The 19,595-nt window shown below is 37.6% G+C and overlaps 1 protein-coding gene and 1 long non-coding RNA gene across 6 annotated transcripts; one reads left to right on the forward strand and one right to left on the reverse strand.

Moving 5' to 3' along the window:
- Positions 1–6,255: 6,255 nt before the first annotated feature.
- LOC133871845 (uncharacterized) lies at positions 6,256–9,810 on the forward strand. The gene is made up of 2 exons (XR_009900883.1): positions 6,256–6,784; positions 8,730–9,810. It is a non-coding gene; the product is annotated as an uncharacterized LOC133871845 (long non-coding RNA).
- Positions 9,811–11,924: 2,114 nt separating this feature from the next.
- Positions 11,925–16,224, reverse strand: LOC133870827 (ylmG homolog protein 1-2, chloroplastic). 5 transcript variants are annotated; one of them, XR_009900797.1, is made up of 5 exons: positions 16,078–16,201; positions 15,277–15,347; positions 14,338–15,158; positions 12,738–12,893; positions 11,925–12,247 (listed from the first exon to the last, which is right to left on the reverse strand). XR_009900797.1 is itself a non-coding variant. In XM_062308057.1 (4 exons), exon 3 carries the CDS (start codon positions 15,049–15,051, stop codon positions 14,377–14,379), a length of 675 nt encoding a protein of 224 aa, XP_062164041.1. In that variant the 5' UTR covers positions 15,052–15,158; positions 15,277–15,347; positions 16,078–16,204; the 3' UTR covers positions 11,925–12,252; positions 14,338–14,376. The 5 variants fall into 5 exon arrangements, 3 of the variants coding, with proteins under 3 accessions (XP_062164041.1, XP_062164039.1, XP_062164040.1); XR_009900796.1 differs by having other exon boundaries at positions 11,925–12,252; XM_062308057.1 differs by lacking the exon at positions 12,738–12,893 and having other exon boundaries at positions 11,925–12,252; positions 16,078–16,204.
- Between the last annotated feature and the right edge of the window lie 3,371 nt (positions 16,225–19,595).

Genomic DNA, 19,595 nt, shown 5'->3' on the forward strand with positions numbered 1-19,595 from the left:
GAGTCTCTGCCATAACCGTTTTTTCTCTCTAAAGTTTTCTCTGAACTTTAGAGGTGGAAGTAGAATTTTCTCATCCCCTGGGGATTGAGAAGTGTGTTTAATCTGCTTTTAGTGTGGCTTTTCATCGTTGGAATTATACTTTCAACGTTTGGAATGGCGGAGGATCTTACGAAATTATGGAGGGCTTTTACGCTTTCGGAAGATGAGAGTTTGGTGGTTGAAGCGAGTGAGACGGAAGGGCATAACATTAACGTTCGGGGCAGATCATGTCTGGTGGGTAAGTTGCTGGCTGACAACGATTGGTAAGGATTCTATCAAGTCTACACTGCTTAGGGGTGGAAACCTTCTGGACCTACGGTTTTTAAAATCCTGGGGGATAACTTGTTTCTTGTGGAGTTTGAGCATGCATGGGACAAGGATAGGGTACTTGAAGGCCGTCCATGGGTCTTTGAGGGGCACCTGTTTTCTGTCAAAGATTTTCATGGTTCTATAGCACCTGCCAAAATGGACTTTGATTTAGTTTCTTTTTGGGTTCGCATGTTCCATTTGCCTTTGGCTTGTATGAGTGAAACTATGGGATTACAACTTGGAAGTTCAGTGGGTACAGTGGAGGAGGTCGAAGTTGATGAAGACGGTATTGGGTGGGGTGAATTTCTCAGGGTGCGAATCCTGTTGGATCTCTCTAAGCCTCTCGCTCGAGGACGTTTTCTTAAAATTAGTGGTGATTCTACCTGGATTGCGTTTCAATATGAGTGCCTTCCTAAATTCTGTTTCATATGTGGGGTCATTAAACATGGCGCAGGGGGTTGCCAAGGTAGGAAGGGTCCTATCCCTGGGGGTGGTGTTCCTCAGGCTCAATTTGGTACTTGGCTTCGTGCTTCCCCTATGGCTCGTAGGTTTGGTTGGGGGAAGGGGGGGAATGCTCTTGCTTCTGGTCTTTGGAGATCTGAGGGTGGAGGAAAGGGTATGTCTGATCGCTTAGGTGGGGTTAATCTTCGTCCAGTTTCTCATTCTGGTGGTAGTGATAAGCATGGGGCTCCTCCCTCCAGGGAGGCTTGCGGCGATGGTGGACAGCAGTTAACTGATGCAGTTGTTATGCGGGAGCAAAGTGGTTCCATATTAAGGGGATTTGAACCCAAGCAGCAGAGTACAGAGTCTGAAATTCAAAGCGATGTGCCCTTGCAGGATTCATCAAGTCCGCTTTTAGTGGAGGTTCCGTCTTTGGGGGGCCTTCTTACTTCTCAACTGTCGGGCAATTTGGTTGTGGCTGCTACGGTTTCTGAGGAGGTTCTCACTTTTGTGCCACCTATTTCTGAGGTGGGGTCTGGTTTTGGTGTCACCATTAACCACGTGGATTCCACTTTGTTGGATAATGTTGGCACAGGTTGTTCGGATATTAATTTTGGTTTTACATCCGTGGCTGTGGGTTCCACTTTCACTAGCCCTGTTTCTTTTGCCCACCCGCTCGTATTTGGGAAGGTGCCTGATCAGTCCAATGTTTCTCTTGACTTTTCTCCAAGGCAACTCCAGATCAAGCCAGAGGAGTCTTTCCAGAGGGCGGGCTTTGATGATATGCTCTCTTCGGCTTCAGTGGGTGACTCGTCTGTTTTCCCAACTCCCTCTCTGCATAAATGTAAGAAACAAGCGAGGCGAATCACAAAGGGAGTTGTTTCTAACCCCCCGGTTGCTGGCAAAAGGAAAGTGGATAAACCACTTTCTATGGCTATCCAGGGGGTTGCTCTCAAAAAACCAAAGGCAATGGCGGTGGCTGGTTCACAGCCCCGCCTGCCGCAATGAATATGTTAAGTTGGAATTGCCGAGGGCTTGGGAACCCTCGGACAGTTCTTGATCTTTGCCAAATGGTGAAGGATAAGAAACCCAGTTTCGTGTTCCTTATCGAAACTTTATGCTCTAAACAGTGCATGGAATGGATCCGGGTAAAGTTGGGATTTGCAGGATGCTTTGTAGTGGATCCGGTGGGAAGAAGTGGAGGTCTGGCTTTGCTGTGGAGGTTAGAGGGAACACTGGAAATTTTTAATTTCTCTTGCAGGCATATTAATGCTATTGTGCATGCGAATTTGGAAACTCCTAGTTGGAAACTTACTTGTTTCTATGGTCATTCGGTGAGTTGTCGTCGTGCTGAATCATGGGCCCTACTCAACCATCTGAAATCTTTCAATCCAGTGGCCTGGTTATGCGTGGGGGATTTTAATGAAATATTAGAACAATCTGAAAAGGAGGGGGCTGCACTTAGGAGGGAAGTTCAGATGGATGGTTTCCGCAATGCTCTTGACGAGTGCCAATTGGGAGATCTTGGTTATCATGGATCTCGGTTCACATGGAGCAATTGGCGAAGTGATGCGATGTTCACTAAGGAGAGGCTTGACCGAGCAGTGGCGAATCAAGGGTGGTGCACTCTTTTCCAGGATATCATGGTGAACATATTAGTAGCCAGAGCTTCTGATCATAACCCGGTTCAGGTTTGTTTTTCTGTTCATCAGCCAGAGAAACAATCCTATAAAAGACATTTCAAATTTGAAGAAAGCTGGACAAAAGATAGTGAGTGGCTGGAAGTGCTGAAATCTGCATGGGAGGGTGAGACTCTTGGGTTTGAGCCTATGTTAATGATTCAAAGGAAGTTGTCTGCTTGTCAACAAGATTTAACCCGGTGGAGTTGGAGGAAGTTTGGGAATTCTGCAGAGAGGCTTAAGCCTTCAACCAAACAGTTGCAGCTCTTGCAGTGTCGGGAGAATTCTAGTCTTGTTTCTACAATTATGAATATTCAAGGAGAAATTGCAGAAATTCTGGAACGAGAGGATTCTAAATGGAAACAGCAAGCAAAGAAAAATTGGTATCGGGGGGGAGACCGTAATACTCAATATTTTCATGCGTGGGCTAGTCAAAGGAGAAAGCAAAATGAAATAAAGCACATTTCTGATGAGGAGGGGAACCTATGGAGAACTAAACAGGAGGTTAGTAGGGCTTTCACTACGTATTTTGGGAACCTTTTTACTTCTCAAGGCCCATCTAGAGTGCAGGAGTGTTTACAGTTCATGGAAGGTCGAGTTACTGCTTCCATGAATTCAGATTTGCTTCAACCTTTTGTAGAAGATGAGGTCCGATCAGCATTATTTCAGATGCAGCCCCTCAAGTCACCGGGACCAGATGGTTTCAATGCTGGGTTTTTCCAAAAATCCTGGTCTACTACGGGTCCGGAGGTGACTAAAGCGGTGCTGCACTTTTTAAATGGAGGTACTTTTGATGAGGCTTTAAATTCCACAAATATTGTGCTCATTCCAAAAAATAGTTCTCCTTCTAAAGTTTCGGAATTCAGGCCTATAAGTCTTTGTAATGTCCTTTATAAACTCATTGCAAAGGTTTTAGCTAATCGGTTGAAGTTAGTTTTACCTCTTGTCATTTCTTCGGAGCAAAGTGCATTCATCCCCGGTAGACTTATCACCGACAACATTCTTGTTGCTTTTGAGACGTTGCACACCATGGACACTCGTTTTTATGGGAAAGAGGGGTACATGGCTCTCAAACTTGATATGAGTAAAGCGTAGGATGGGTTGGAATGGGACTTTCTGGAAGAGGTTATAAAGAAAATGGGTTTTGCTAGTAGGTGGATCCATCTTCTTATGTCTTGCGTGCGGACTGTTTCTTATGCCATTCTTATCAATGGACAGGCGCAAGGCCATATTGTCCCGACTAGGGGGGTTCGGCAAGGAGATCCTCTTTCTCCGTATTTTTTCATCATATGTGCGGAGGCTATGAGCTCGTTACTGCATCAAACTGCAAGAGATGGGGTTCTTTCTGGTGTTCCTATTTCTCGTGGGGGTACCACTATTAACCATCTTTTTTTTCGCAGATGATAGTTTACTCTTTTGTCGTGCGAACCTACGGGAATGGGGGAAGATACAAGAGGTTCTTGAGTGTTATGAAATGGCTTCGGGGCAGAAGATAAACCGTGAAAAAACCTCGCTTTTCTTTAGCAGAAATACAAAGGCTGATATCCGGGTGTTAATTTCCAGTGCAGTAGGAGTACCCTCAACTCAACAATATGAGCGTTATCTTGGTCTTCCAGCTCTCATTGAGAGGTCTAAGGTTAGTACTTTTAATGGAATCAAGGGCAGAATTTGGTCTAGGATGAATGGTTGGAAAGAGAAATTTCTTTCTCATGCTGGGAAAGAAATTCTCCTTAAGGCAGTTTTACAAGCTATACCGACTTATTCTATGAGTATTTTTCAGTTGCCAAAAACATTGTGTCGAGAGATTAATTAATTGATGGCTAAATTCTGGTGGGGACATAAGGCGAATATATCCAAAATTACATGGTTGAGCTGGAATAAACTCGGCAGAAACAGAAATTCTGGAGGTCTGGGTTATAGGGATTTGGAAGCTTTCAATTTGGCTTTGTTGGCTAAGCAGGGTTGGCGTTTCATTCAACACCTTGAGACCTTGGTCAGTAGGGTGTATCGGGAAAAATACTTCCCAGGGGGGAGTTTTTTAGATTCCCAATTGGGAAGGAGGCCATCTTTTGCATGGCGCAGTATATGGAATTCTGGATCACTTCTCAAGGAAGGCTTGCTGTGGAAGGTAGGGAATGGGGATAGAATTCGGATTTGGGGTGATCGTTGGCTACCTACTGATTCTCACGAACTTCATCCCCCCTTGGGGATCATAGATAGTAATTCAACAGTTAATGCAATCATCAATCAAGAGACAAATTGGTGGAATATACCTGTTGTTGAAAGTATTTTTCCGCCTTCGGTTGCAGCTCGGATTTGTAGCATGGCTATTTCTCCCCGCTCTCAACAGGACAAACTCATTTGGTCGGGTACAAAGAACGGTTATTTCACGGTTCGCAGTGCGTATCATTTAGAGGTTGAAAGGAGGACTAGGAGTATGGGAAGTGGTTCCAGAAGCGTGACTGATAACCCTTTTTGGAAGGTAATTTGGAAGCTGAAAGTCCCTCGTGCAATTCAGTTATTCCTCTGGCGTGGCTGCAATAATATTTTGCCAACAAAAGAGAAACTGTTTCAACGTAAGATTGTTACTGAACCTTTTTGTCCGCAATGTGGGGTGGAGGTAGAGACAGCAGGTCACTTTCTCTGGCGATGTGCTTCATCGACTGCAGTATGGGCGGAATGCTCAAGGAGTTTATACAAAAGATTGTTATTTCTGAGGGTGATTTCTTGAGCATTTTTCATCACATTAGTAATCGGGTTGAGGTGGAGGATTTGGAATTGATGGCTGTTACGGCTCATAAAATGTGGACACGTCGAAATCGGTTGGTGTTTGGAGGGACGATTTTGCCCCCTAGATGTTTGATGGAATGTGCAAGAGCAACGTTATCTGATTTTAAGGAGGCTTGTGCAGTATGGCATCTGGCTAGGGGCGAACGTCCATGGGCTCAGGTTAGTTGGGAGAAACCCCCAGTTGGGTAGATCAAACTGAATTGGGACGCAGCTATTGATGAAGAACGAAAACTCATGGGGGTGGGTTTGGTCGCCAGGGATTCAACGGGTAAAGTTCAGGCCTCTGTGTGTAATTTTCTCCCCTACCTGACGGATCCAGCAGTGGCTGAAGCTTTTGCTGCCCATCAAGGGGCAGAGCTTTTGCGTGATATGGGGTTCCAGAAGATTCTCTTGGAGGGGGATGCACAGGTGATAGTGCAGGCAATTAATTCTGCGGGTGTATGTTCGGCGAGATATGCCAGTATCATTGATGATACCCGTACCATTCTACAATCTTTTTCTTCCTGGAGGGCTTTGTTTGTAAGGCGCGAATGTAATTCTGTGGCTCACAGTTTAGCCCGTATGGCTGTAACTAAATGTCTTTTTCAAGTTTGGATTGAGTCGGTACCGGACTTAGTTCAAAACTGTGTAAGTGTTGACCTAGGGAGGCTTTCCCTCGTTTAATGAATTCTATGTTTTGTTTCAAAAAAAAAAAAAAAGAGTGGGTATACAAAGTAACTCCACTTTGAAGGGATTCTCGCCGTGAAAAAAAAAAGAAAAAAAGTTGTCTTCTTTCACTAATTGGGTAAGAGAAAAGAAAGTAAGGATCCAACGGACAAGAGGGGAGGGATCACCTGATCTTTCCATGGAATCACCACCGTTGAAAAACACTAAAACAAACACTAGAGCAAACAGATGCAACTGGTACTTTTGGCTCCAAACGTACTGAATCAAATCAACTGGTTCAGCGTCGCTATCTGTCATTATTCGCGTGCTCACCAACGCTCCAGGCGCCAACACGCGACTCTCATGCCGCGCGCATCAATAAAAGAGCTCACACCCAACAATACACGCATCAGTTTCTTCAACCTCCAGAAATCAAGAAAGGGGAGACCGTTCAACTCCTCATCCGACTTCTGTTTGGATCACTGCCATTCCGCGGCTCATAATCCACAGAAGAACAAATTATGGATGAAGAATCAGAGGTACCGGAGGTCATTCTGTAGTGATAAGAGAGGGCCTTAAGAGTTCTGTTCGAGTGTCTGTACATGCACTCGTCGGTGAGCTTCTGAGGCCCTCTCTTCTCACTCCAGAATGACCTCTGGCGCGCACCTCCGAGATCTCGATTCTTCATCAATGATTTGTTGTTATTTTGATGTGGATTATCAACCGGGGAATGGGACAGGTGGTTTGACAAGGAGTCTGATGAAGGAATTGAAGGGCATTTTCGCCTTTCTTGAGTACGTCTACTTCAAAGGAAAACCGGTGGGGACACTTGCGGCTTAGCGGCTATGAATTTCAGCGGGGAGGCCTTGAACTACAATAAGGTAAAAAAATTAATGACGTGCTTTTCTTGGACTTGATAAGGCATTATTGAAGCATGCATTGTCTTATTTTATATGATTTTTAAGTAGTTTATGAGCAAGCAATGACAGTAGTTTTCTTTCCTCTAATTCTTCTTTTGGAGCCTGTTTGCTTGTTTTGCGAACGATATATCCAATTTTTTTTTTTACCTGATGATAACAAATTGTTATTTGTGTTTTAGTGATAATTTGGACCGATTGAAATGTACAAGTTATATCTGCTTATTATTGAATTATCTCAAAGGCTGTTTCCTTTACTTCGTCTATAATCTAGTATCAAAAAAAGAAATGTACTGACTATCAAAGAAAAAAAGGCAGAGTACATTGCCAACTATTTATCTCCCCTACCAGTTATTGCAATATATATATATATATATATACTCATTGGTACTTCATTACTTTGTAGCAAGGTGGAGGGTGAGGTCGTGTGGTCATGTCCAGCCGAATGCGTGTGTAACTTAACAATAAAAGAAGTTATTGCAATATATTTTGATGAAATACATGGGTAAGCATATATTCAGATTTTACTAATAAAAAAAAGAGAAATAATCCCTACACTCATTTTTCACAACAGCCCCACATCAAGCTGACGTGGCTGGTAATATTTTGTTACTTTTTTACAAAAAGAAAAGAAAACATAACAAAAAAAATAATAAAATATTACCAGCCACGTCAGCTTGTTGTGGGGCTGTTGTGAGAAATGAGTGTAGAGATCATTTCTCTAAAAAAAAAAGTAGATATCATTTTTCAGAGTGTTACAATCTCTCTCTCTCTCTCTCTCTCTCACACACACACACACACACACACACTCTTTCACCTATCAAAGAAAAAAAGGGCAGAGTACACTACTAATCATTTATCTCCCTTGGCAACTGTTGTATCATATTTTGATGAACTAAGTGGGTAAACAGATATTCAGCCATCCAAGAGTTACAATCTCTCTTTCTCTCCTACGCACATACAACAAACACAAAAATGTATGTATGTTTACAAACTATTTTAGTCATTGTGTATAACACCTCAAAAGATATTTAGGGTTAAGAGTGCTCTAATATTAAATTAGGATAATTGGAGTTGGGATAAGTGTTTTATTTTGGAATTTTGTGAATTATGGGTCTCACTGAACGATCAGTGAGGACACTTGAACATTCGAGGCAACCCTATCCACGAACGTTTGACTTGAAAACCGAACGATCGATAGGCGGCTACAACAACTTATTTTTGAGATGTCTCTACCCTTTTGAGTGTGCATGGGTCAGTTTTAAAGGCATATTCTCGACCCTTCTACCTCATTTCGTTATTCCAAGACTCTGGAAACCTGAGAGAGAGAGAGAGAGAGAGAGAGAGGGAGGATCTTGGGTTTTTCACTCAAGATGATCAGGTAGCCTTCTACTTTAATCTCATCTTAGATATTGTTTCTAACATGTTATTACTTGTATTAGATTATTAATCGTAGATTTGCGTAGGGTTTAGTAGATTTTATATGTTAGGATTGGATTTGATGAGCCATTGATCGATTGATGGTTAGATGATTATGGATTATGTTTACCATGTGATATTTAGTTACTCTGTGATGATGATTAGCTTCGTATGAAATTAGATCTTTGTGCTTGAACATTGATTTATGGTTGGATTGTCATGGGTTGGGGTTTTGATTATGGTTTGATATGCATGAATGTGTTTGAACGTTGTCTTTATAGTTATAACAATATTCGGAATCATGATAGGGCCTCAGATCATGTTAGAATATGTTAGATTGGACTGATTTAGAAATGGGAGTTCCTGCCTGACAGCCGAACGTTTGGTGGTCTAGCCAAACATCGGCAACAATTGATCAACCCAATAAATGAACGTTCGAATGTAAGGCAAGAGGATTCGCTTTCTCCATATCTTTTTGTTCTTGCTATAGAGGTATTTTCTCAACTTATGGAGGAAGCTTCTTCTGGCTTTGATTTCTACCCTGGTTATGCTGAGATTGGTTTGTCTCACCTCTGTTTTGCGGAGGCTTTTATTATGGAGAATTTGAAATATGTTCAGTGTATTGAAGGGGTTCTGGATTCTTTCTCTGATCTTTCTAGTTTTTCTTCTAATCCAACTAAAAGTACTCTCTTCTTATCGGGTATTCCTGATGATGTAAAGACTCAAATCAGAGGTTGTTTGAATATGGAGGAGGATAAGCTGCCTGCAAGGTAAGGTTTCCTCTCATTTCTAAAAAACTATCTGCTGTTGAATGTGATAGTTTGATTGGAGAAATTGCTAGTCGTATTACTTGGCTCTCTAAACACCTTTCTTTTGTGGGTCTTCTCCAGTTGATCCAATCTGTTCTGTTTGGGAAGCAATCATGCAAGTCTACTAGACTAATATTTTTATTCTACCTAAGAGAGTTATCCGATTTATTGAACAAATGCTTATTGTATTCTTGTGGAATGGCAAGATAGATGGGATAGTTCGGGTTAAAGTCGCTTGGGATGATGTTTGCTTGCCTAAAGCTGCTAAGGTGGTTTGGGGTTGAGAAGGTTGGAGGAGTGGAATAATGCCTCTATTTTGAGGCATATTTGGGCGTTGTTTGCAAAGTCAGGGTCTATTTGGGTTGCTTGGGTGAAGTTGAACTTGCTGGATGGTAGGCGTTTTTGGACTCTGGAGATTTCTCAAGGTGGTTCTTGGTGTTGGAAAAAATTGTTAAAGCTTTTGTTCTATACCTGAGCATTTTTTTTTTTTTTGAGATTTAGAGTGGGGGATAACAATAATATTTTCATGTGGCTTGACTCTTTGCATCCATCCGGATGGTGTGTTGTTAGATAAATTTAACTTCCTGATTGTTTGAAATATGTTCAGTGTTTTGGATATGTATGATCTTATTTATATTCAAAGTCAGCTCTACAAGGTGGTTCTTGAAGCAAAGGATCGAGCCATAGAATTGTAGTCTTTTTATTGTATTTGTACGCATGAATCAAATGATATGGATTACGCACGTCGCGTGTTTGACGCAATTCCTGAATTCATATGAAACACCATGATTCAACGGTATTTCAGATATTTCTAGTGATTATTTGGGGTATTTTAGTCCTTTTATGTGACAACGTTTTCCATCCGTTGGACTTGATTAAGGTCAGGGCTGTAATCGAGTCGAGCTTTAAGATTTCAAGACTAGCTCGTTTATAAGCCAAGCTTTAATAGTCGAGCTTGAGTCAAGCTATGAAATATGTGTTCAAGCTCGGCTCATTGAAAGCTCGGGCGAGCTCGAACTCTTTGAGAGCGTCATTCGAGCCAAGTACTTGACAAGCTCGACTCAACTAGAGTTTTGAATTAGGTTATTAAATTTTTTAATGTGTGATCTGAGTAGAGTTCAAGCCTAAATTTGTGAACAACCCTTATACATTTATCTATAGCATAAATATATAATATGTAACTATATAAGGCATATTATAAGTAACAAATTAACAATATGTTATTATATATAACTAGAGAGTATAAACTATAGTATATGTATAATATGAGCAAGTAGTAAGTCTAATATACTATTAACTAATTAACAATAGTTATATTCTCTATAGTATAACTATTGTTAACCATGTGTTATATATATATACTAACCATTCAATATAGTTATATTGTTATTATACACTTAGTAGTAATAACTTAATATGTTAGTTTAACATACTAAGTACTATTATCAAAGTATTAAAATTAATAAATAATACTATATTTAGCTAGTATACTATATGCTTATTTAGTATATACTTTTTCTTTCCTTTCTCTCTTTTTTTTTTTTTTTAATTTTTTTTTTTAATCAAAATGACCTATTGACTATAGTTAACTACTTAACTATGCTTACATAGTTAATTAGTTACTTAGTAATATCAAGTTACTATGTATTAACCAACTAATTAATAATTTAATATGTTAGTAAAACTAAGTTACATGTTTATAATAATTATGTGTGTATATAAGCTAGGCTTGTGAGCCTTAATAGAGTCAGACGAGCTAATTTGGTCAAGCTTTATACGAGCTAGGCTCGTGAGCCTTAATCGAGTTTCGTCAAGCAAGTCAGATATATCTCACATAATAATCGAGGGGATTTCTACAGTCACGAGCAAGCTTCTGCAGTCACGAATCGAGTTCAGATCGAGTTGAAACGAGCAGGTATCGAGCTGATTGTCAAACGGACTAGTTTATTTACACTCCTAATTGAAGGGACAAAAATGAAATCAAAACTTCAATTTTGGGACTAGTAGCAAATTTAAAGTTTAGTTTCTTATTTTTTTTCTTTATTTCCTAAGCCAACAAGGAAAGTGAAGTTTGGTTGTTTATTAGAAAATAGAGTTCTTTTTTGGAAAAAGTACACATCATTACTTAATACACCTAATTCTTGATTTATGACACGAGAACCTCTAATTGTGGTTGTACCATCTATGTACAGATACAACTGAAGGCCAAGGGGAACAATCCAATCTTTAAGAGGATTCCCAAAGCTTATTTAGATATCTATGCAAAATAAGTTAAATAACTAACCAAGACCTAATTTATCTAATCTATTTAACCACTTTTCAAAACCTGCATTCAACCGTACGTCTAAATTTCTTCTCTACTTTGTTTAAATAAACGTTTTTAGAATTTCTTTTTAATCATTTTAATTAAAAACCCATTCCTATTAATCTGCATATATTGCTGCCCTCTTCTATTGCTGAAAACCTCAAATCATAAGCTATGGGCCCCAATTCGGTCATAGAGTCCCCAAACCCATAGATTTCTCCATAATTCTCATCTAACGCCTAAATCTTCTTGAACATATCTATTCATTTCGCAATTCACTTCCGGCAACATCTAGCCTGCACTACCTCCCAATTTGCAATCCACTCGACCGGCCACCCGCCGTGATCAAGAATCAGCTTCAATCACCGCTCATCCTCCCAAGAAATCCTCAAAGAACCCTGATTATTTCAAATGTCATCAACCCTAGTCACAGTCGTGCACAAACCCATTACTAAAAAGTGATGGTGGAGCTTCGACAAACATGACCAACTTTTTAGTAATTTGGCCAGCATCAACCACGATGATGGAGCTTCGACGGGAAGAGACAATAATGAAAAAGGAAGGAGAAGCGTTGAAGAGGGAGAGAGAAATCAATAAAGAAAACAGATGGGTGGACAGTGACACGCCACTGTTCACAAAAGGATGAAAAATGCAAAATACATATTGTATAACTGAAATGAGAAAATGGCCAAGACATTGGGGAGTGCTCCAAGTTTTTCTCAACAAAGAGAACAATCAAACTTAGGGGTGAAAAACTGTTTCCTTTGGAAAAAAACTAGGGGTTTTATGCCTAGGTTCACCGTGCGTATGCTGGCAAGATGTACATAAATGTTATGGATTTTCTTGTGCTGTGGGAAGATACAGACGACAATTTTCATGAAAGCTGCTTACAATCTATTCTGCAAGAAAAGGAAGTTATCAGTCTATGTTAAATCTTCAAAAGCTTTTTCAGCAAAATAAGTTATCAGTCTATGTTAAAACACACTTCCTCAATCGTAAAAGCCTGGCATCTAAAATCTAAGCAACAAAAGTAGCTTTCATCAAAGGCTCACCCATGCTCAAGTACACACTTCGTATTTAACTTAACCTGTTACTTCTTTTCTTGGTTAGATGAAATTTCTTGAAAAATATTAAAAAGGGAAACAAAGAAAAAGAAATGAAAAGATGTAAGCAACAAACCAAGTATGCCCACAAGACAAGCACAGAACAGCTTTACAAGATGGGGAGAGAGTTCTATATAGAGATATCTGATTAGTCTGGAGTTTTAATAATATGTACTAATAATAAAAGCCAAAGCCAAAGCCAAAGCCAAAACTATATATAGAGAAGTGTGAATTTGTTCATGTAAACTGCCGCATAAAGTGCTTTTTTCACCAACACTAACCAACTCTGAGAACAGCGAGTACTCTGAAGAATCAATTTAAGAAATTGCTGGTATAGGTAGACATGGTAGATATTTTCCAGCAACCCATGGGCATTTGAAAGCGATCCATATAGTTATCTGCAGTCCCAAAAGTCAATCCTTCACATTCACTTTTCCCTGAAAACCAAGTATAAAGATGATTACTTCTAAAGGAAGCCAAACATATCATCACCATGCCGGAATTGTGAAGATGTTAGGACTATTTCAAGGTAACCAAAAAAGAACTCATGCCTTCCACTAGCACATTCTAGTAAGAAACTTCTCATCCTAAATAAAGCAAGTTATTTCTTCATAATGGTAAATGTTCAAAATCCCATCTAGTTCAATAGCTAATTCAGTCATCAACGGCCATTAGTTTCTTCGAGAAACAGGCCTGGATTGCCTGGAATAAAAGAAGAAAAAAAAGAAGCAATTCAATCACCATCCAACTTCAACAGAAAAGCCAACGTTGAGCCATGTTTGTAGATTGGAAAGTAGCAAGTGAATGCAAAAATATCATTCTCCGAGTTACATTGCTTGTGCATGGATGTGGATAATCAATTGCACAAGCAAATAATTTATTCAAGGAATCAATATACATTTCTAGAAACAAATCTTGTACATGAAGATAGCGCTTATATTTGTTTTTTGAATATGCAAATTCTCTGTCCCCCATCTTATCCAAAGAAAACTTCCACCAAATGAATGATATCATAGTCCACACTCAAATCCACTCGTCCATCAAGTTTCTGATTTTTGTTAGGAGGGAAATTAAGGCTCGTTTGGTTTATGTTTTGAAAAGTCTCTCTTTTCAAACACACTTACGAAATAAAACACTTTTCAAAAAGCAAAATACAAAATACCTTTCAAAAAAACAAAACACAACACATGTTTTAGAAAACTTCCCACACCTTCTTATAGGAATATTTTAAGAGAACACATACTTATACCTTAGGTGTGAAGGTTGACTTGTTACTTACCAAAAAAAAAAGAAAAAAAAAAGGAGAGAGAATGATCTTGAATTCGTTGATTTGTACACAAATACCGGAAACAAAGCCCTTCTTTAGACCTATTGATTCACTCAGAATACCTAGACATCAACAATTGGTTGATTCAAAAGAATATCCAAAAGTTGGAAGAACAAGAGAAACCTCTCTTTACAAATTTTATTATTCAAAACACAATTCTCTAACAAAGCCAAAACTTGACTCTAAATAGGCTACAAATCCTAACTATAATATTACTAGGAAATTCTAATGGAAGTAAATAAGGACTCTTAATCACTAATGGACAAGAATTCCTTATTATTACAAACAAAGGCTCTTACTCCTTAATGGACAAGAATTCCTATTATACAAATAAAGACTTTAAAGACCCTTAATAGCATATTAGAATGAAAAAACCCTTAAAAGAAAAAAGACATGTAATTTTTGTGAGACATTCTGCATCATTCTCCCCTTCCTCAAGAAAACTTATCCTCAAGTTTTAAGAATCATTTGTTTATATTATATACTGGATACCTAATGCAAAACCCCACTAAAATGAAGGAAAAAAAAACATAGTAAAATGTATTATTCCTTACCCAATCATGAACCAAGGAAACCCAGCAATCCTCTCTTCTTCAATACATACCCCTACTGCTATTAAGAATGGACCCAAGAGTGCCCAACACCGCGAAAGCCAAAAGCGGGCTTACGTCCAGTGTATCGAATATTGGTGGGATTATATTCCGGAAGAGATTCAAATAGGGATCGCACAAGTCCCGAATCGCCGATAAGGGCTGACGCTCCCAGGGAATGTTGGGGAACCAGCTGAGCAAAACCCTAACCATCAAAACCCCACTGTAGATGTCAAGCCACTTGGCCAAGCCTGCCGCCACCACCGTCAGCGGCGTGTTCAGGTACCCGGAGGGTCGATCCTTTAGCGCGGCAAAGAATAGCGGCCCAACCGTGCTGACTAAGTTGCTTTGTAGGCAGACTTGTTCAGTGATTTTGGGAGAGAGTTTTGCGATTAGTTTGTGGGTGAGGGTTGCGAAGAATAAGGCTATGCCTGAGACGGTAGTGAGGATTTGGGTGATTGCAGACTGAGACAGGATTTTTGGGGTTTGTGGGGGTAGAGTGGGGAGAGGAGAGGAAGAAGCAGAAGCGGAAGTGAGGACAAGGGTAGGGTTACATTTAGTGGCGAGGCGGAGAGAGAAAGGATTTCGGGGGTTATGGAAGATGGGTTTCAGGTTTGGCGGTGGGAGGAGGAGTGGGCTTCGGACGAGGATGGCTTGGGAGGTCATCAAAGGAGCCATTGATTATTTTGGGTAAGTGAAATCTTTTTGGCTTCTCGGCTAAAAGACACTTGAGCTGCTACAACAGACACCTAAGCACTCTCTTCCTCCTTGGAGTCGCTGCCACCCTGTTAATAACACAAAGAGCTTATAAAATCCTTTAACAAAGAAGGCTCTTAAAGTTCAGCCATAATATAGAATCCCCAATAATTGATATTATTAAGGTATTGAAATAAAGGTAAGAACCTGGGATATCTAGAAACGTGAAGCCATTCTCACAAATGAGTTAAATGCAGCAGATTAGAAACCTTGAGAAACTGCATTTAAACACAAACAAAATTTATGACATCTTCAGTGAATTGACATCCAAATTTTAAGTGTCCCAATGAAAATAAACAATAAAACAGCAGCAAGTATTAATAAAACAGTAATTGTTTTCATATTTGATAAGAAAAATGATGACAGAAAAACTCAAGATTGATTGGAGAGTAATGAACATTTTAAATTGATCTTAACAATAAAATATTTTCAAATTAAGTTTTCTAAATGCACCCCAAACTCTAAATTTTGGCGAGGAAAACGGTACGAACATCATAGATATATCTATAAATCATATTCTGTTCCAGTCATGCATCCTAAATCATAGAAAAACGATTACCACTTTTATTCTAATTCCAACCACCCTGCTACTATAATATTCACCACTTTCACAATGATGTTGAAGAAATTCTTCGCATAAAACACGAAATTATCTTCTTCTAATGGGCAGAAACACACAAGCGTAGATAAGAATTAATCGCTATATAGACTCAGGTTTGTCACCAGAATGGATGAAAGAGGAACAAAATCTGATATCTAGAACATCCAAATTTGCTTAGATAGCATCGTTTGAGTGGTGGCATAACAAAATCCTTGTTTAAAAAGAAGCCTTCAACAGCCATACAGCCAACTAGAATCCTATGTGCCTACCAGGAAGTAAAAGGGAGCACTCCACCTTAAAACGCAGCAGCAGCAGAGACAGAGAGAGAGAGAGAGAGAGAGAGAAACCTTTAAAAGGATGCGGCGGCACTGAGATCGGCAGGCGGCGGCACCGGTAGCAGCGAATATGAAAGAGGGAAGCCTTAGGTTAGGGTTTGATGAGAAAAATACGTATATATATTAATATAATATATAGGCTTTTAATTTTTTTCAGTTTTTATTATTATTCTTTGAACTCCGAATAACAAAAGAAAGGAAAAATAGTAGACCAGTCACGTGTAGGGGAGAAATGGGGACCTTAACCGTCTCTATTTGAATAAAAAAAACACTTTTATTCAAAAAAAGAAAAAACAAAACAATAAAAAAGTACAATTTTTTAAATAAAAGTGATTTTTTTTTTATTCAAAATGGGAGACTATTAAGGTTTCCTCGATCATTTCTCCGTATAGAGTAAAGCTATTGCATCGCATGATTCGTATCTCACTTTTTAGAGGTGTACAACTGGTTGCGGTAGCGGTTATTAGCTCATAACCGCAACCGCAACCGCAACCGAGGTTCTCAGTTATTGCTATTTTAATAACCGCAACCACAACTAGTAGGCAATTGCAATTTTTACCAATTATCGGTTATCCGGTTTTTTTAACCCGGTTATTAACTGGATGAACGGTTTCATATATGTTGAATTTTAATAAGAAAAATGGCATCCTCACCACCGAGTAGGGATGTAAACGAAGCAAAGCTACCCGTGAGCTCGCTCGAGCTCGGCTCGATAAGACTCGGCTCGTGCGTGACTCAGTTATTAAATGAGTTATTCGTGGACACGAAACTATACTCGATTATTAAACGATACATACCCGTATAAAATCCGGCTCGCTCGTTTAAAGTTCGCGAACATACTCGTAAAAAGGCTCGGCTTGCTTATTAGCTCGACTCGTATATATTTATTAATATACATATTTATTAATAAATATATATCACTTATTAATTAACAATAATTAATTATTGTTATACAATATATAATTATTAGTTATATTTATAAGTATCTATATAATATATAATTTAATTATAAAAAATAATTAATATGATTATATCTTATATGATCTAAGAGACTAAGACTCTAAGTCTAATAATTAAATATCTAATAATTGTTGAATTAACAATAAATTGTTAATCATAGAATTTAATGAAAATCTTGATACTTAATTTATTATTAAAATAATCATATCTTATACAATGACAATGTAATTGGTATAACTCCAAATCAATTGATTAGCATTAAAATCAACAATGTGTTTCTTATAATCACAAATTAAGTATAATTATTAAAATTCATATCATTAGATTATATGATCATATGTATTATCACTATAATTTATATGAAATGTATATGATCTAAAATTTATATAATATTGAATCTTAAGTGATATGGCACATTATATCTTTATTATATGATTAAGTGTGATATAAGTTCTAACGGTGTACTATGATGTAACAACAATAAATGATGTGATCAAATAATTCATTTGATTTAATTTAAGCATGATCTGACAATTTATATGATATTAAATCTCATCTCATATGGCACAATGTATAATGTAATAATCATATAAAAAATACTTATTTTGTATCATTGTATAATTAAGTGTTATCTAAGTTCTATCAATTTTAGTTGTATCATATCATATAAATGTTATTATTAACTACTAATAGAGTTAGGATAAGTTATTAAGTATGATTCATAATTTTCATATCATATCATAAATAATCTCATACTATATGATATGAATCATAATTCATAACTATATATAATTAAAAATTAAGATATAATAATAAATTATTATAACCACATAATGACATAGTCACATAACTACATAAGTCATGACTCATAAGTATATAATTCACACAAAGTAACTAATATAAATTATAATGATTAAGTATATTGTTACTTAGATAATTTTGATATATACTTGATGCTTCTAGCTTAAGTATAAAATAATAATTAAGTATAATTAAATTATTATTATTATTATTATTATTATAGTTTAAATATAATTAATAATTTGTAAACTTTTACTCTTGAGTCTTGAGCCTATGAATTAATGAATAATGATTAAATGTAATTTGTGTAAATACCAATTATGGATTTATAATTAACATTTAACAGATTATTTAATTAAGTATAAATGTATAATTATATCAATATGTAACTTATAAGTTAGAATTAATTATTTTTAAGTATAAATAATAATTTTTTAAATTTTGAAGGGAAAAGTACACATAACCTCCTAAAACTACCACCTTATTGTCAATGTACCTCCCAAACTACCAATTGTGTCAATGTCCCCCTTAAACTATAAAAAAATGTCAATGTTCCCCTAATGACAAAAATACCCTTCATAAAATTATTAAAATAAAATAAAAACTAAAAAGATTATTAAAAAAGTATAAAATAACAAAAATTTATTTCAAAAAATAATAAAAAAATTAAAAACTGTTTTTTTTTTTTTCGTTTGTTTATTTATTTATTTTAAAAAATAATAATTTTTCAGTTTTTTTTTTGGTTTAAAATAAATAAATTAATTAATTAGTAGATTTGTCTCAAGCATATATCTTTAACAATTCAAAAAATATAAATATATATAAAGAAAAAAAGCATGTTGATTATATCAAAATTCAGGGGCAACAAATTTATTAATTTTAGTTTGCTACAGGACTAACAGGAGTGATTCTTCCCATTACGTGAAGCAGTGTACTGTTTGACTGTTTCCTAAAAAAAAAAAAAAATAGCTTTTCTTCAGGCTTGCTTGCCGCTTCACTCTTCAGGTTTCTTCAAAAAAATAGCAAAGCGGGTGGATTCCAAGTTTCCAACCAATAAGTGTGTCAGGGACTCAAGCGTCACTGTCAGCCTGCAACCTTGCATGTTTGACTGTTTGAGCCTTTGAGGTTAACGAAGAGCAATAAAGCTTAGTTTCTCTTTTAGACCATAGGATCATATATAAGTAAATCGTAGCTATTCATAAGAGAAAATGTAGAAAACAGCTGTAATGCAATATGTGAGTGCAAAATTATATGGTGTGTGAAATAGCTATGAGATCACTCTCATAGATATGATCGGACGGTCTAAATACAACCCAAGAGTTGATAATTATTTTTAACAGTCAGAAAAATATTCAGTATAGGCTCATGCTACATTAGTGTGTAGATAATTATTTGTTCATTGGACTAGAACTAGGGCTGAGCATGGGGCGGGGATGCCCCTTTTTTGGCCCCGCACCCCGCGAAAATCCCCATGCACCCGCACGGGGCTGGTGGGGATGGGGCGGGGATCCCCGTGGGGATCCGCGGGGATCCCCACGGGTGTAGAACACCTAAAAAAAAAAAAAAAATGGTGCAGGAAGAAAAAGAAAAGAAAATATATGAGAGGGGGGGTGAATTTGTGAAGAAGAAGAGAAGAAGAATGGTGCAGGAAGAAGAAGAAAAATCTGGAAGAAAAAGAAAAAGAAAATATATGAGAGGGGGGGTTGTGAATTTGTGAAGAAGAAGAGAAAAATAAGGAAGAAGAGAAGAAGAATGGTGTAGGAAGAAGA

The sequence above is a fragment of the Alnus glutinosa genome, chromosome 6, assembly GCF_958979055.1.
Source record: "Alnus glutinosa chromosome 6, dhAlnGlut1.1, whole genome shotgun sequence".
Taxonomy (NCBI): Eukaryota; Viridiplantae; Streptophyta; class Magnoliopsida; order Fagales; family Betulaceae; genus Alnus; species Alnus glutinosa.

What these genes read in the sequence shown, in the direction of transcription:
- LOC133870827 (XM_062308057.1), bottom strand. Translation starts at nt 15,051, where the DNA reads ATGGCTCCTTTGATGACCTCCCAAGCCATCCTCGTCCGAAGCCCACTC.